General features: G+C 41.4%; 1 protein-coding gene across 1 annotated transcript in view; it reads right to left on the bottom strand.

The window, feature by feature from the left end:
* PCSK2 (proprotein convertase subtilisin/kexin type 2) overlaps positions 1 to 14,250 on the bottom strand; it is a 256,223-nt gene extending 241,973 nt beyond the window's left edge. Inside the window, exon 1 of the mRNA XM_036323746.1 lies at positions 13,762 to 14,250. Within this exon, the coding sequence (XP_036179639.1) occupies positions 13,762 to 13,938 (177 nt within the window). The 5' untranslated portion in view covers positions 13,939 to 14,250. The remainder of the gene's footprint in view (positions 1 to 13,761) is intronic.
* Between the last annotated feature and the right edge of the window lie 1,390 nt (positions 14,251 to 15,640).

Raw genomic sequence — 15,640 nt, 5'->3', positions numbered from 1 at the left:
AGTCTGACGTAACCAGAGAACAGCCTGTATATAGCTATATAGGTACATAGTTATAGATATACTAGAGGCCTGGTGCATGACATTTGTACACTTGGTGGGGGGGTGTCTCTCAGCCCAGCCTGTGCCCTTTAGCAGTCCAGGAACCCTCAGGGGATGTCTGACTGATGACTTAGCTGCAGTCAGACATCCTTAGCGCTGCCACTGAGGTGGGAGAGGCTTGTCAGCATTCAGCCCAGCTTATGGCTGAGCAGCGCCCCCCCCCCCCCCCCCCGTGGGAGCACACTGACCACCAGGAGGCAGCTCCTGCATTAAGCATCTGCTCCCTGGTGGTCAATGCATATCATAGTGACTGGTTGATCTGCCGTTCTGTCAATTTGCATATTTCCCTTTTATTATATAGGATATGAACCTCACGGTAACTATAAACCAAAAACCTACAAGAAATACATAAAAAATAAAGAGGAAGAAGCCCAGACATAAAGATAAAAATCCCCAGCAAAACACAAAGTAAGAAACTAAAGGGAAAAGAGAGGAACAGAGAAGAGCTACAAAAATAACCCAAAAAATTTTACTAAAATGACAATAAGTACATACCTATCAATATCTACTTTAAATGTAAGTGTACTAAATCATTCGATCAAAAATATAGGGTGTTGTTGATAACAGCAATTCTAACAGGTGTGAGGTGGTATCTTATTGTAGTTTTGATTTGCATTTCCTTAATAACTAGTAAAGTTATGCATCTTTTCATACACCTATTGGCTATTTGTATGTTTTCATGAGAGAAGTGTCCGTTCAGGTCCATTTTCTAATTGGATTGTTTGTTTGGTTTTGAGTTGTATGAGTTCTGTACATATTTTGGATATTAACCCCTTGTCAGAGCTGTTGTTTGCAAATATCATCTTCCATTCAGTTGGTAAACTTTTTGCTTTGTTGGTGTTTTCATTAGCTGTGCAGAAGTTTTTTTAGTTTTATATAGTCCCATTAATTTATTTTTGACTTTACTTTTCTTGTCTTTGGGGCCAAATTCATAAAATCCTCTCTAAGACCAAGGTCCAAAAGTTTAGTAGCTATGTTTTCTTCTGTATAATTTATTGTTTCAAGCCTTATATTTAGGCCATTGATTTATTTCACAAGTGTTGGAGAGCTTGTGGAGAAACAGAAAGCCTCATTCACTGCTGGTGGGATTGTAAACTGGTAAAACCACTATGGAAAGCAGTATAGAGGCTTCTCAAAAAATTAAGAATAGAATTACCATATGACTCCCAGCAACCCTTCTTCTGGGGAACTACCTGAAAAAATATTACAAATATATGTATTTTTTACTGATTTCAGAGGGGGAAGGGAGAGGGAAAGAGAGATAGAAACATCAATGATAAGAGAGAATTATTGATTAGCTGCCTACTGTACGCCCTCTATGGCAGTCAAGCCTGCAACCCAGGCATGTGCCCTGACTAAGAATGGAACCATGACCTCCAAGTTCGTGGGTCAATGCTCAACCACTGAAAGTTTTAAAAACATTTATTTGCAATAGTATATGCACCCCTATGTTCACTGCGGCGTTTTTCATGGTGGCCAAGATATGGACACAACCAAAGTGTCCTTTGATACATGATTGGATATAGAAGTCATATATAAGAAAAAATAAAATATTGCCATTTGTGCCCTAGCCAGTTTAGCTCATTGGATAGAGTGTCGGCCTGTGGACTAAAGGGTCCCGGGTTCGATTCCAGTCAAGGGCATGTACCTTGGTTGCAGGCACGTCCCCAGTAGGGGGTATGCAGGAGGCAGCTGATTGATGCTTCTCTCTCATCGATGTTTCTAACTCTCTATCCCTCTCCCTTTCTCTCTGTAAAGAATCAATAAAAAATATATTTTTTAAAAAATTGTCATTTGCAACTGATGGATCTTGAAAATATCACACTAAGTAAAATAAGTCAGACAGAAAAAGTCAAGAAGCATATGATGTCTTTTATATGGGGATATAAAATTGAAAGCAACAAATGTATAAACAAGAAAAACAGAGAAACCAAAACAGTATGGTGGTTTCCAGAGGGAAGGGGATTGGAGATAGTTAAGGGTAAAGGGGGTCAAATAAATGGTGACAGAACTTTTGACTTTGGGAGGTGGGCATACAATGCAATATATAGATCATGTATCATAGAATTGTACACTGTAAACCTATATAACTTTATTAACCAATATCACCTGAATAAATTTAATTAAAGAACATACAGGGCCCTGGCTGCGTAGTTCAATTGTTTAGAATGTCTTCCTGATATGCCAAGGTTGCGGGTTCAGTCCCCAGTCAGAGAACATACAAGAGTCAACCAAGGAATGTGCAGATAGGTGGAACAACAAACCTCTCTCTCTCTCTCTCTCTCTCTTTCTCTCTCTCTCAAAAGTAAATAAAAAACAGGGTGGCTAAATGGTTAAAAAAAGGTCCACCTGTATATTGCCTACAAGAGACCCACACCACATTGAAAGACATGCACAAACTGACAGTGAAGGAATGGAAAAAGATATTTCATGCCAATAAAAATGAAAAGAAGTAGGGATGGCAATATTCAGATCAGATGAAATAGATTTTAAAATAAAAGCTATAAAAAGAGACAAGATAAAGGGCCAACTCAAGAAGGATATAATATTCATGAATATTTATGCACCCAAGATAGGATCATCTAAATATATAAAGCAAATATTATGGGACATAAAAGTAGAAATCATCAGTAATACAATAATAGTGGGGGACTTTGATGCTTCAAATACACAAATGAATAGATCATTTAGCCATGAAGTTAATAAGGAAGAATTGGTCTTAAATAAGACATTAGATCAATGGCCTTAAAAATATATATATATATGGAGTCTTTCATCTGAAAACTGTAACATGCATATTCTTTTCTAGTGCACATGGAACACTCTCTAGCATAGGCCACAAAACAAGTCTTGATAAGTTTAAGAACTGTGAAGTCACATCAGTTTCTTTTCTGATTGCAAGAGTATGAAACTAGAAATCAACTATGAAAATAAAACTATAAAAACACAAACATATGGAGACTAAAAAACATACTACTAAACAACCAATGGGTCAACATAGAAATCAGAGAGAACAAATGAAAATGGAAACATAAGTCTCCTAAACTTAAGGGATGCAACAAATGCAATTATAAGAGGAAAGTTTATAGCAATATAGGACCACCTCAAGAAACAAGAAAAATCCCAAATAAACAATCTAACTTTACACCTGAAGGAACTAGGAAAAACAACAAAGGCCAAAGTTAGTAAAAAGAAGAAAATAATAAAGGTAATAGTAGAGATAAATGAAATACAGACCCACCAATAAACACAAAATGAACAAAAACAAAACAAACAAACAAAAAAAAACAGGGAAGATCAATGAAACTAAAAGCTGATTCTTTGAAAAGATTAACAAAATCGACAAAACTTTAGCCAGATTTATCAAGTATAAAAAGAGAGGGCTTAAATAAATAGAACAGAAATAACAGAGGAGTTACAACCAACACCATAGAAATACAAAGGATCATAAGATACAACATACAATTTTATGCCAACAAATTTGATAAACAAAAATAAAGTGGATACATTTCTAGAAACACACAATCTTCCAATACTGAACCAGGAAGAAACAGAAAATCTGAACAGACCAATTACTGGTAGCAAAATTAAATCAGTAATAAAAAAATAAACACACCTCCCAACACCACCAAGTACAGGCTTCACAGATGAATTTTTCCAAACATTTTTTAAAAATTAATATCTGTCCCTTTCAAACCACACCAAAAAATTGAAGAGGAAGAAATACTTCCAAAGGCATTCTATGAGGCCAGTATTGCTCTGATACCAAAACCAGACACTATCAAAAATGAAATTAAAAAAATTACAGGACAATATTCCTGATGAATAAAGATGTAAATATTTTCAACAAAATAGAAACAAACCAAAATCAGTAATACATTAAAAGGCTCATATACCACAGTCAAGTGGCATTAATCCCAAGGATGCAAAGATGGGTCAATGTCTGCAAATCAATCAACATCACATTAATTAAACAAAGAATAAAAATTGTAAGATCACCTTAGTAGATGTAGAAAAAATTATTTGGATAAAATTCTTCATTTCTTTATGATAAAAACTCTCGACAAAGTGGGTATAGAGGGATCATACCTCATCATAACAAAGGCCATATATAACAAACACATAGCTAACATCATACTCAATGGTGAAAAGCTTTCAGCATTTTTAAGATCAAGAACAAGACAAGGATTCTCAATTTCACCACTTTATTCAACCTAGTACTGAAAGCCTTAGCCACAGCAGACAGACAGAGAAAGGAAATAAAAAGCATCTGAAGAGGAAAAAAGAAGGCAAATTGTCAGTTTGCTGATGACATGATACTATATATAGAAAACCCTAAAGACTACATAAAAAAACTATTAGAAGTAATAAATGAATTCAGCAAAGTTGCAGAATACAAATTTAATGTAAAGAAATTTGTTCCATTTCTGTACACCAATAAATGTTGAAAAAAGAGTGCTTATGAAAACAATTCCATTTACAATTGCATCAAAAAAAAAATACCTAGGAATAAATTTAACCAAAGAGGTGAAAAATATGAAATCTATAATACACTGATGAAAGAAATTAAAGAAGTCTAAAATAAATAAAAGGATATATTTTGCTCATGGTTTTAAAGGATTAACATTGTTAAAATGACCATAATACCCAAAGAAATCTGCAGATTCAATGCAATCTCTATCAAAATACAATGGCTTTTCACAGAACTAGAACAAATAATTTAAAAAAATTATAATGAAAAGAGCCTGAATACTTAAAGTAATCTTGAGAAATAAGAACAAAGTTGGAGGTATCACACTTCCTGATTTTAAACTATACTACAAGGCTATAGTAATCAAAACAGTATGGTACTGGCACAAAAATAGACACATAGATCAATGGGACAGAATAGAGAGTGCAGAATTAAACCCACACTTATATGGTCAGTTAATCTATAGCAAAGGAGGCAAGAAAATACAACAGGGAAAAAGCAGTCTCTTCAATAAATGGTATTAGGTAAACTGGACAGATACACACAAAAAATAAAATGGAACAACTTTCTTACACTATATTAAAAAGTAAATTTAAAATGGGTTAAAGTTCTAACATAAATGTAAAACCTGAAAACATAAAACTCCTAGAAGTAAACATAGGAAGCAAACTCTTTGACATTAGTCTTAACAATATATTTTTTTGGATATGTCTCCTTGAGCAAGGGCAACGAATGTAACAAAAAACAAATGGGGCTACATCAAACTAAAAAGCCTCTGCATAGTGAAGGAAATCATCAACTTACTGAATGGGAGAAAATATTTATAAATATGTTCAATAAGGGGTTAATATACAAAATATATAAAGAACTCATGTAACTCAAAAGCCCCCAATGATCTGATTAAAAAATAGGCAGAGTACCTGGCTAGTGTAGCTCAGTGGTTGAGTATAGACCTATGAACTAGGAGGTCACAGTTGGATTCTCAGTTGGCACATGCCTGGGTTACAGGCTCGATCCCTGGTGTGGAGTGTGCAGGAGGCAGCTGATCAATGACTGTCTCTCATAATTGATGTTCTCTCTCTCTCTCCTTCTCCCTTCCTCTCGGAAATTAATAAAAAAATATATAATATATATAAAAAATAGACAGAGAACCTGAATGGACTTCTCCAGAGAAGCCATACAGATAGCCAACAGACTCATGAAATTATGCTCAATATCACTATGAAAACCATACCAGAATATCTATTATAAAAAAGTCAACAAAAAACTAGTGTTGGTGAGGATGTGGAGAGAAGGAAACCTCCATGCACTGTTAGTGGGATTGTAAACTAGTGCAGCCACTATAAAAATAAATATTTCTTTATATTTAAACATAGAACTACCATATGACCCAGAAATTCTACTTCTAGGTATTTATTGGAAGACAATAAAAACACGATTTTAAAAAGATATATACACACCTATGTTCATTGCAGCATTATTTAAAATAGCCAAGATATAGAAGCCACCCAGATGTCTATGAATGGATGACTGAATAAAGAGGATGACACACACACACACTCTGGAATATTAGCCATATAAAATAATGAAGTCTTGTCATTAGTGACAACACTGATTGACTTACAGGTTATAATGCTAAGTGAAATAAGCCAGACAGAGAAAGACAAATACCATATGATTTCATTTACATGTGGAATCTAAAGTAAAACAATGAGCAAACAAAACAAAACAAAACAGAAACAGACCCCTAAAAACAGAGAACAGACTAATGGTTGCCAGAGGGGAGGGGTTAGGAGGAAGGGTGAAAAAGATGAAAAGGTTTAAGAGGTGCAACCTTCCATTTATAAATTAATGAGTCATGGGGATATAATATACATCCATAAAGAATTTAGCCAATAATCCTATCTAATAAAAGACAAAAAGGGTAATTAACTGTACCTTCGCTATGCTTCCCATTGGCTAATCAGCAAGATATGCAAATTAACCGCCAACAAAGATGGCGGCCGGCAGCCACGCAGCTGAAGCGAGCAGGAGGTTTGCTTGCTCCAGTGATGGAGGAAGCCAAGGTTCCCCGCCTGCCACAGCCTGCTCTCAGCTCTGAAAGCAACAAAATTTCAATTATAGAAGCTAAACAAACCCCAGATACCTGCTTTCAGCCGGCTGTGGCCTCAGAGCTGCAGCGAGTAGGAGCCACCTCTCAGCTCCAGTGACGGCAACAAAGTTTCAATTATAAAAGGTAAATAAATCCCAGAATAAAAAAAAAAAAAGAATAAAAAGGAGAGGCTGGGAGCTTCAGTTGCCAGCCAGCCTGAAAACGGCCCTCAGCCCCTCACCCAGACTGGCCAGGCACCCCAGTGGGGACCCTCACCCTGATCCGGGCAAACCAGCTGGCTCCCACCCGTGCACCAGGCCTCTATCCTATATAGTAAAAGGGTAATATGCAAACTGACCCTAACAGCAGAAAGACTGGGAATGACTGGTCACTATGACACACACTGACCACCGGGGGCAGATGCTCAATGCAGGAGCTCTGCTCAGTCACAAGCCAGGCTGACGGCTGCCAGTACAGCAGTGGTTGTGGGAGCCTCTCCTGCCTCCTCAGCAGTGCTAAGGATGTCCGACTGCAGCTTAGGTCTGCTCCCTGCTGGCAAGTGGACATCCCCCGAGGGCTGCTGGGCTGCCAGAGGGATGTCTGATTGCCAGCTTAGGCCCAATCCCCCGGGGAGCAGGCTTAAGCCAGCAGGTGACCACCCTAGGGGTCCCAGACTGCGAAAGGGCACAGGCCGGGCTGAGGGATACCCTCCAAGTGCACAGATTTTTGTGCACTGGACCTCTAGTATTATAATAACTATCTATGGTGACAGGTTGGTTATTAGACATAACATGGTGATAAGGTATGTAAATGTTAGATTATTATGTTGTATACCTGAAATTAATATAATATTGTATTTCAAGTCAACTTTAATTAATATTTAAAATACAGATATTTGACAACAGATTCTGCTTCATAATAGGTAAAGAGCTCCTATAAACCAAAAATTAAGACAATCCTTAGAAAGTCTTTTAAGGGCAAAAGACCTGAACAAATGCTGTGTAAAGAAGAATATCCAAATGACCAATAAGCATATGAAGAGACAATCCAGCTTCAGTTGATTATCAAGAAAGTGCAAGTTAAAATCACAATGAGACACCAGTACATACCCACCAAAATAACTAAAAGGAAAAAGGTATAAAATATCAAATGCCGGTAAAAATGTGGAGCAATCACAACCCTCACACACTGCTGGTGGAAATGGGAATTGACATAACTACTTTGCAAAACTGTTTGCCAGTGTGTCTATGGTAGGCAGAACTCTTAGATGTTCCCAAGTCACATCCTAGTGTACATGCCTTATACGATCCTCTCCCCTTGAGTGCAGACAAGACTGTGAGTATGTTGGCTTTTATTTCTGTGATTAGATTACATTATATGATAGAGATGAAGAGATTTATAAAATATAGTAAAGGTCCCAAATATGGTTTAGTTGAATTAGTAAAAAATTAAGAGAAATTATCTTGAGTGGGCCTGACCTAATTAGGCTAACCCTAAGCAGGGAATGGGTCCTCCCTGAAGAAGGGGATTAAAGGGTCAGACTGTGAGAAGGCCTATCACAGGGGTCATGTGGCAACGTCATGATAGGAACCTCCAGGAACTGACAGTGGTCCTGGGCCAGTAGCCAGCAAGAATATTAAGACTCCAGGTTTCTAACTATAAGAGCTAAATTCTTCTAAAAACCAGAATATGCTTGGAAGTGGATTTTCCTTTAGTTGTGCCTCTAGATGAGGACACAATGGTGAATATCTTAATTTCAGCCTCTGTGGTTTTATTTTATTTTTAAAAAATATATTTTATTGATTTTTTTACAGAGAGGAAGGGAGAGAGATAGAGAGTTAGATGCATTGATCAGCTGCCTCCTGCACACCTCCCACTGGGGATGTGCCGGCAACCAAGGTACATGTCTTTGACTGGAGTCGAACCCAGGATCTTTCAGTCCTCAGGCTGACGCTCTATCCACTGAGCCAAACTGGTTAGGGCTCAGCCTCCGTGGTTTTAAACAGAGGACCCAACTAAAATGTGCCAGATTCCTTATCTATAAAAACTATGAAATAACAGATTTGTGTGGTTTTAGGCCACTACCTTTGTAGTCATTTATTACACAGCAATAGAAAACTGATACAGTCTCTTAAAGTGGAATGTATGCATGCCCCTTGACTCAACATTTCTATTTTTATAAATGTTCCCAACAGAAAGCCATGCATGGTTTCACCAAAATACCTATAGCACAGTATCCACAGAGGAAATATTTATAATAGCCTAAAACTAAAAACTACCCAAGTGAGCAAGAGGGGGACTTATGGGATGCCTATAACATTTAATTTCTTGATTTGGGTGCTGGTTACACATGAGCACCTAGTTGGTGAAAAGCTGTGGTCTTTCCTAAAATAGATTATACTTCAATAAAATTAAAATAACCAAAATTTTATTATTTCATTACCCAAGAGCACAGGTATTATTAGATAGAATTTTTTTTTTAAACTTTCATACATATAAAAGTATTCACATGATTTTACTCATGCAATCATCCCAGCCTCAGTTCTACAAGCATAAAACACAAAACAGCCTGGCTGGTGTGGCTCAGTGGTTGAGCATCGACCTATGAATCAGGAGGTCATGGTTTGATTCCCAGTCAGGGCGCATGACTGGGTTGCAAGCTTGATTTCCAGTGTGGAGCGTGTAGGAGGCAGCCGATCAATGATTCTCTCTCTCATCATTGATGTTTCTCTCTCTCCCTTCCCCTTCCTCTCTGAATGAAATCAATAAAAATATGTTTTAAAAACACAAAAACATATCATAGCAAAGCAAAAATAGCTAATTGTAACTGTTTGGATTTTTATCCTAATTGTTACTTGATTTTTGGTGAACTTACAACATATTGCTTTAATAAATATTTTTCCCTAAGGGAATTAAATTTAATAGTGTAGTGAGAATTTTAAGACAATCTTTGGAATAACACCTTTGTTATTATTATAAATTCATTCACTCTCCTAGACATATGCATCTTCTCTGATGAACATACATATTTGGGCGAGGCCATGATAAAATAAAAAACTTTAGTCCCATCAAACCTTTCAGAGGGTAAAGTTAAAGGCATTTTTTATTTCATTTTAGAGAGGAAATATAATGCTTGCTCATGGTGTTGTAAGAGTCTTGCAAAATATTCAACAATATTCACTGAATACCTCATATACAGGCTACTGTGCTAAATATAAAAACTATAAGAAGACATTGTATATTGTTTCTCCTCTTGGAAGATGTATGATATACCTAAAGAAATACATACTCATTCACATTAGTTAATGACAAAGGTTTGTACAGAATGGGGCAAAAGTAGTTGTGAGTACACAAAACACATTATTATTTTCCATATGAATAGCTGTAAACCTACTTTTGCCCCGTTCTGTATGTTAATGCTAAATATGTATTAGATAAATAAAGAAGTAAAGAGAAAAAAATAAAAATAAATAACAGGACTCTAAAGGTAGTACCCAAAGGCAGAGCTCTTGGCAGTCAGGAAAAGATTCCTGAAAGCAGCATCATAGGAAAACAAAATTATTTTTGGTAGAGAAAACTTGGTTTTAAATCTGGCTTTTATTTTCTCACTTTTCAGATATGAGCAGTTATTTAACTTCCTGAAACTTGAAGTTTTTCATCTGAGAACTAGGGCTGATACCAATAATTTCTACTTCAGAGGTTTGTGAGGTTAAGTGATGTAAGTTAGTAGAATAGCTGGTTCCTCTAGTCTGCACAGCTGGCGTTTCTTTGGATGAAAAAATAATTACTGAGAATCTTTGCTGTCTGACCCTGAGTCTCTGAGAAGATGGGGTAGTGGGAGTTGGGAAGTATACTAAGTGTTAGAGAGAGAAAAGAGAAGGAGGTTTGGGGGGTTTTAAATAAAAAGCGAATAACAAATGACAAAAGCACAGTTCAGCAGGATGAAAACAAGGCAGCACAGTGTTTAGGGAACCTAGAGTAATAAATACAATTAAGGAAGTTTCCGTACAGGCTGGCAAGCCCAATAATATACTGACAATGGCGACAAAACCAGAAATACAGAAGCTATCCCTGAATATTTACCTTTCAAGTGGAAAGGCAATACTTACAACCATTTTCACTCACACATGTGAAATGTCTAGAGGAGAAGTGATAGCTGTCTTAGCTTATGTCACAGAGGCTTTGCTTTTTGTCCCACAGGAATTTGGGGAAGGGAAAACTCAGTGTAATCCATAGCATCAGGTCAGGGAAGGTCTGGAACTCAGTCTCAAAGGATGAGTGGGACATGGATCCAAGGGGGGGGGGGGGGGTTGGGGGTGTGTGGGGGTGGGGGTGATGGTGGTGGTGATGGGAGGGGGGAGAGAGTTAATTCTAGACAGGTGTAGCATCCTGCAAAGATTCATCAGACAGAAGTATCTTTTACTTAAACATGAATCAGAGCAAAAATAATTTGGATAAGCAATCTTACTTCTGAGCAGTTAGGAAGCGGTAAGGAAAGAAATGGCAAGGCAAAAGCCCATTTCTCCTAGATAGCAATTGCAGGTTTGAGGCTGTGCTGCAAAACCAGTGGGCTCCTCTCCAAGAAATAATGGGGGAGAAAGAGACTTAGGTATCTGATTTCACCCAAAGAATGAGTTGCCTGAGATTTTTTTTTTAACATATTTTATTGATTTTTTACAGAGAGGAAGGGAGAGAGATAGAGAGTTAGAAACATCGATGAGAGAGAAACATCGATCAGCTGCCTCCTGCACATCTCCCACTGGGGATGTGCCTGCAACCCAGGTAGTGCCCTTGACCGGAATCGAACCTGGGACCCTTCAGTCCGCAGGCCGACGCTCTATCCACTGAGCCAAACCGGTTTCACCAAGTTGCCTGAGATTTTAAGGTAAGTGTATTGACGTGATCCAGACTCATTTATGTTGAGATTGTCTCTACACCTTCTTGCTCAAATTCCATCATCAAAACTGTAATCCCTCATGAAGTTGTTTGCCTCTATACAGAAAAAGTAATCCTCTTGGACAATTAATAAGTTAACATTATTAATGTCAGCTACACGTAGATTTGATTATGTTTCTAAGATGAGATCCCAGGGGCATATTTTCAAAAGAGGAGATGGCAATGCCTGCTTACTCTATGAAATGGTGCAGGGTAAGGGGAGAGAGCAAGGCTATTTCTGCATCAGCTGCAGTCCTTTACTCTCAACAACTAAAGAGCCCGATGCCACAATCCTTTTCAGCATACCCCGAAGCCCACATACCCGCAGAGCCCTGAGCTTGGTTTGGTATGAACTAGGTTTAAAGAGCACGAGTTCACCTCTGAAAGATCTGGGTTTAAATCCATGGTTGTTTTTATCTCGGGCCTTATTTAGTCCATTTCCTTATCAGTACCATCGGCTCCATAATAATAGTAGTTTCCTAAGAGTGGTTGAGAATAGCAAATAAGGATATAAAAACTCCGGCACATAAAGGTGCCCTATAACTGTCAGCTAATAATAATGACTGTTGTATGTATGGCGCCTGGGTCCTATATCTTGCCAAGTTTGGTCAGGAAGGTGGGAAGGAAGGAGAGGGTCTGCTTGCTTATTTTGCTGGCGCCACTCTTGAAACAGCCCACAGGCCCTGGGCCAGAACCTCAGCGGGCGGACCGCTTGCTCCGCTGGGCTGTCTCGCCCCTGCTCCTCCTACGCTTCCCCGGAGCAACAAGTTCCCTCTGCGAGACCCGCCCACGCGCCGCTGGCGGACCGGGCGCCTCCGCCCAGACCTCTGGCAAACGCGCTGTCCAACCCAACTTGGGTCCCAATCGTGGCTGCCAACGCCCCAGGGAGGCGGGGGAGCCCGCAGCAAGTGCGGGAGCCCTCCGGAGGCTGGGAGGAAGGCGGGAGGCGTGGAAAGTCAGGGCTGAAGGACCGCCAGGAGTTCCAGTTCGCGCTGCCCTTGAGAGGCTAAAGCAGCTAAGGAGAGCTTCCACCCCGCTCCTCTCAAGCCTCTCTCCTGGGATCAGGGGCAAGGAGATGGGGCCCTGACAGAAACCCACAGATTCCACCAGGCTCTCTGGTTGCCAAATCGCACCCTACGTCCTCCACGTTTCCCCTCGCCCCGGTTTCTCCTGGCACCCTCACTTTAGCCCACCTCGTGTCAGGTTCCTTAAGGACACGTGAGATCCCTGCCTGGACATTTCGCAGGAAGAGTGAGTAGGTCCCCACCTAGCGCTCTCCTCCCCCTCGCCCTCCCAGAATGGGAACCTCGGACTCTCCAAAGGAGTCCCCAGGCATTCCAGACAGGAAGCCTCATCCCGGTGCCCAAATGGTTGCACTCTGCCAACTTCTTGGAGTGGGGATCCCCGCGTCCTCCTGGGAAAGCCACGCTGGCCGCCCACACACCAGGAGAGCCACCTGCACTTCTCCGCGGAGCACTCCCCCTCAGAATCTATCTTTCTAGCTCCTGCATCTCTGCCTCGTGAATTTGAGAGCTAACAAGGAGTCCGGGTCTGGGGTGGGCTGGGGCGAGCTCGAGAAGTTCAGCCCAAATTTTGGAAAGAAAAACCAGTTCAGGTTTCCAAGTCTCCTGGAGCCGGGGGAGCTGCTTTCCCTGGGAAAGAGCAGGGGCCCAAGTCACCGGGAGGGAAGTCCTCCTGGCGCGGGGTCTGAAAAGCGCGGAGATAAATCGCAATGCCCAAGCGTCTAGCCCTGTCTGTCAGAAACTACTCTTTCTCTGGGGATGGGAGTGGGAATAGATAGATACGTCCCTAGCAAGGCAGCCAACGCCAAACCAGGATGTTCAGCACCTCAGCCCTCCATCCCCAAGCAGCCTTGAGAACTTGGTACCTCGGACAGCAGCCCGGGCGCAGGGCATTGTTTGAAAGGTGTTATCCTATTTTCGCCCGAAGAACAATACACTGTTTTTATGACCTTACTAGCACACTTGAAGGACGTTTTAATTACATAACATGGGATAGATCGCTGGAGGCAAAATCGTGTTAAAGAGCCGATGGCAGAATGTCTGCATCGCAGGAGAGAGAAAACTTGCAAATTCTGCAATGAGATTACGCAGGACTGTGTCCCCGTTTTGAAACAACAAGCGAAATGCAAGGGAGATCTTACCTTTCGGACTCCAAAGCCGTGTTCTGCTGCAACTTGGCGAGCTTCTTCCTCTCCTCCTTTATGCAACTCCACAAGAAAATTATTCGTGAAGACCGGTCTCTTGGCCGATGCAAAAACCATGACACAGAAGAGAAGCCCGGCGGCCGCCTTCCACTGGGAGGCACAGCCACCTTTCATCTTTCTTTGGGAGTGAAAAGTGGTGCTAGGAGGCGCACAGGCTGGCGGAGCAGGGGACCCAGGAGAAAGGTGCAAATAAGAAATATATATAGATGTAGTTTGTTTGTTTTTTAAAGGAATCTTTGTGTAGAAAAAGAGACTGATTAGGGGCTTGGGAAGCCGCAAATTAATGTGTGATCTCTAGCATCTGGCTGGCTGGGAAGCTGTGTAGTCAGGCGGCCCGACTCGCTGGCAGAGGTGCGAATGTGAGGAGCTGTGTGTATCTGAGAGAAAGAGCGAGTGTATGTCTGTGCTTGATGCTAAATCTGCATTTTCAGCTCCTCCTCAGCTCCAATTCCCCAGGGGCGGGAGGAGAGCACCAGTCTGAGTGACGTGCGCCCGCCAGCAGCCAATGAGAACCAGAGAAGCAGTGAGCCCTGCCCTGGGCCACCCCGGGCCCTCCCCAGTCCGCCCCCAGCTCGGCAGTCTGCCTCCGCCAGCGCCAGCTAGGGGCACCTACCAGAGCCCGCGCCCCCGCCCCTTTCAGCACCCCGGAGAGCTCCTCCATCTCTCCACCCCGCCCGCCTTGCTCCCAGGAAAATACCCCCAGCTGTAATCTGGTCTGAAGCGCCCCAGTGATGTCATTGTTTGTGGAAATCTGTAAGGCTCTAGAAAGGGAATTACGATGTGTGCCGCTCTCTGAGGCTCCAAGGGGAGCCAGGGCACCGGGCTTTGCCTATTCCTCTCCCCTACTTATTTCCCTGTGCACCCCCCCTCGCCCCCCCCCCCCCCCACACACACACTGCATACTAGCCTCTCCTCTAAATAACAAAGCAAACAGTAACCCTCCTCCTGGTACTTTGGGATAACACCTTTGCTCCCCTTCCTAGCACTGGGAGGATTGGGGAAAGCCGCCTTCTTGAGGTATCTTATGTGGGCAGGAGTGCAGGAATGAACTATTTATTTATTTACTTATTTATTTACTTGGTAGGCTCCAGGCTGATCCGGAACTAAGCAGCTGGGAAGCCTAGCAGGAGATAAAGCTTCCCCGTCCCGCCCCCCCCCCCCGCCCCGCCCCCCCCCCCCCCCCCCCCCCGCAATTGTAATTAGAGGAGACTCCCCCTGGAGTCTTGAGCTGCTCTGCAGAGACGCCTTCAAGAGAGCCAGGGCTGGGATGGAAATGCACGGGAAATGCATTCTCAGATTTGAGGGCATTGGTTGCCCAAGGACAGAGAGAGTGCGTTTCTGGGAGGGTGTAGCCACCATTCCCAGGAACTGGGCCAAGACCCCAGTCGAGTGTCCTCCAGTTAAGCTGCCAGTTGGCTAATTCAGTCATCCTGGCAGGGGGTCAGCTAAGTTATTCAGTTAAAACACATGCACTCACACTCTACTAACTGCTTACAACCAACTTCTTCGTGCCCCAGAAGAAGTAGAAATACGATGTCTGCAACAACATGAGAACAATTGTTTTAAAGCAACTCAAATATTGTTGAGTTACAGAGTATGTACGTTCATATGGATGATCAGTTAGCTCCAAACTTCAAAATTCTGCCTTACTTGGATAAGAAAGAGGTAAGAGACCCTTTCCCTAGAGATTTAACACACACACACACACACACACACACACACACACACACACACACATTATATTGACACATTTCACACACAGGCACACACACATATCTATCTGTCTGTCTGTCTAATCTATCTATCTATCTATCAT

The sequence above is a fragment of the Myotis myotis genome, unplaced genomic scaffold, assembly GCF_014108235.1.
Source record: "Myotis myotis isolate mMyoMyo1 unplaced genomic scaffold, mMyoMyo1.p scaffold_m19_p_9, whole genome shotgun sequence".
Classification (NCBI taxonomy): Eukaryota; Metazoa; Chordata; class Mammalia; order Chiroptera; family Vespertilionidae; genus Myotis; species Myotis myotis.
This window is presented reverse-complemented; position numbering and strand designations above follow the sequence as displayed.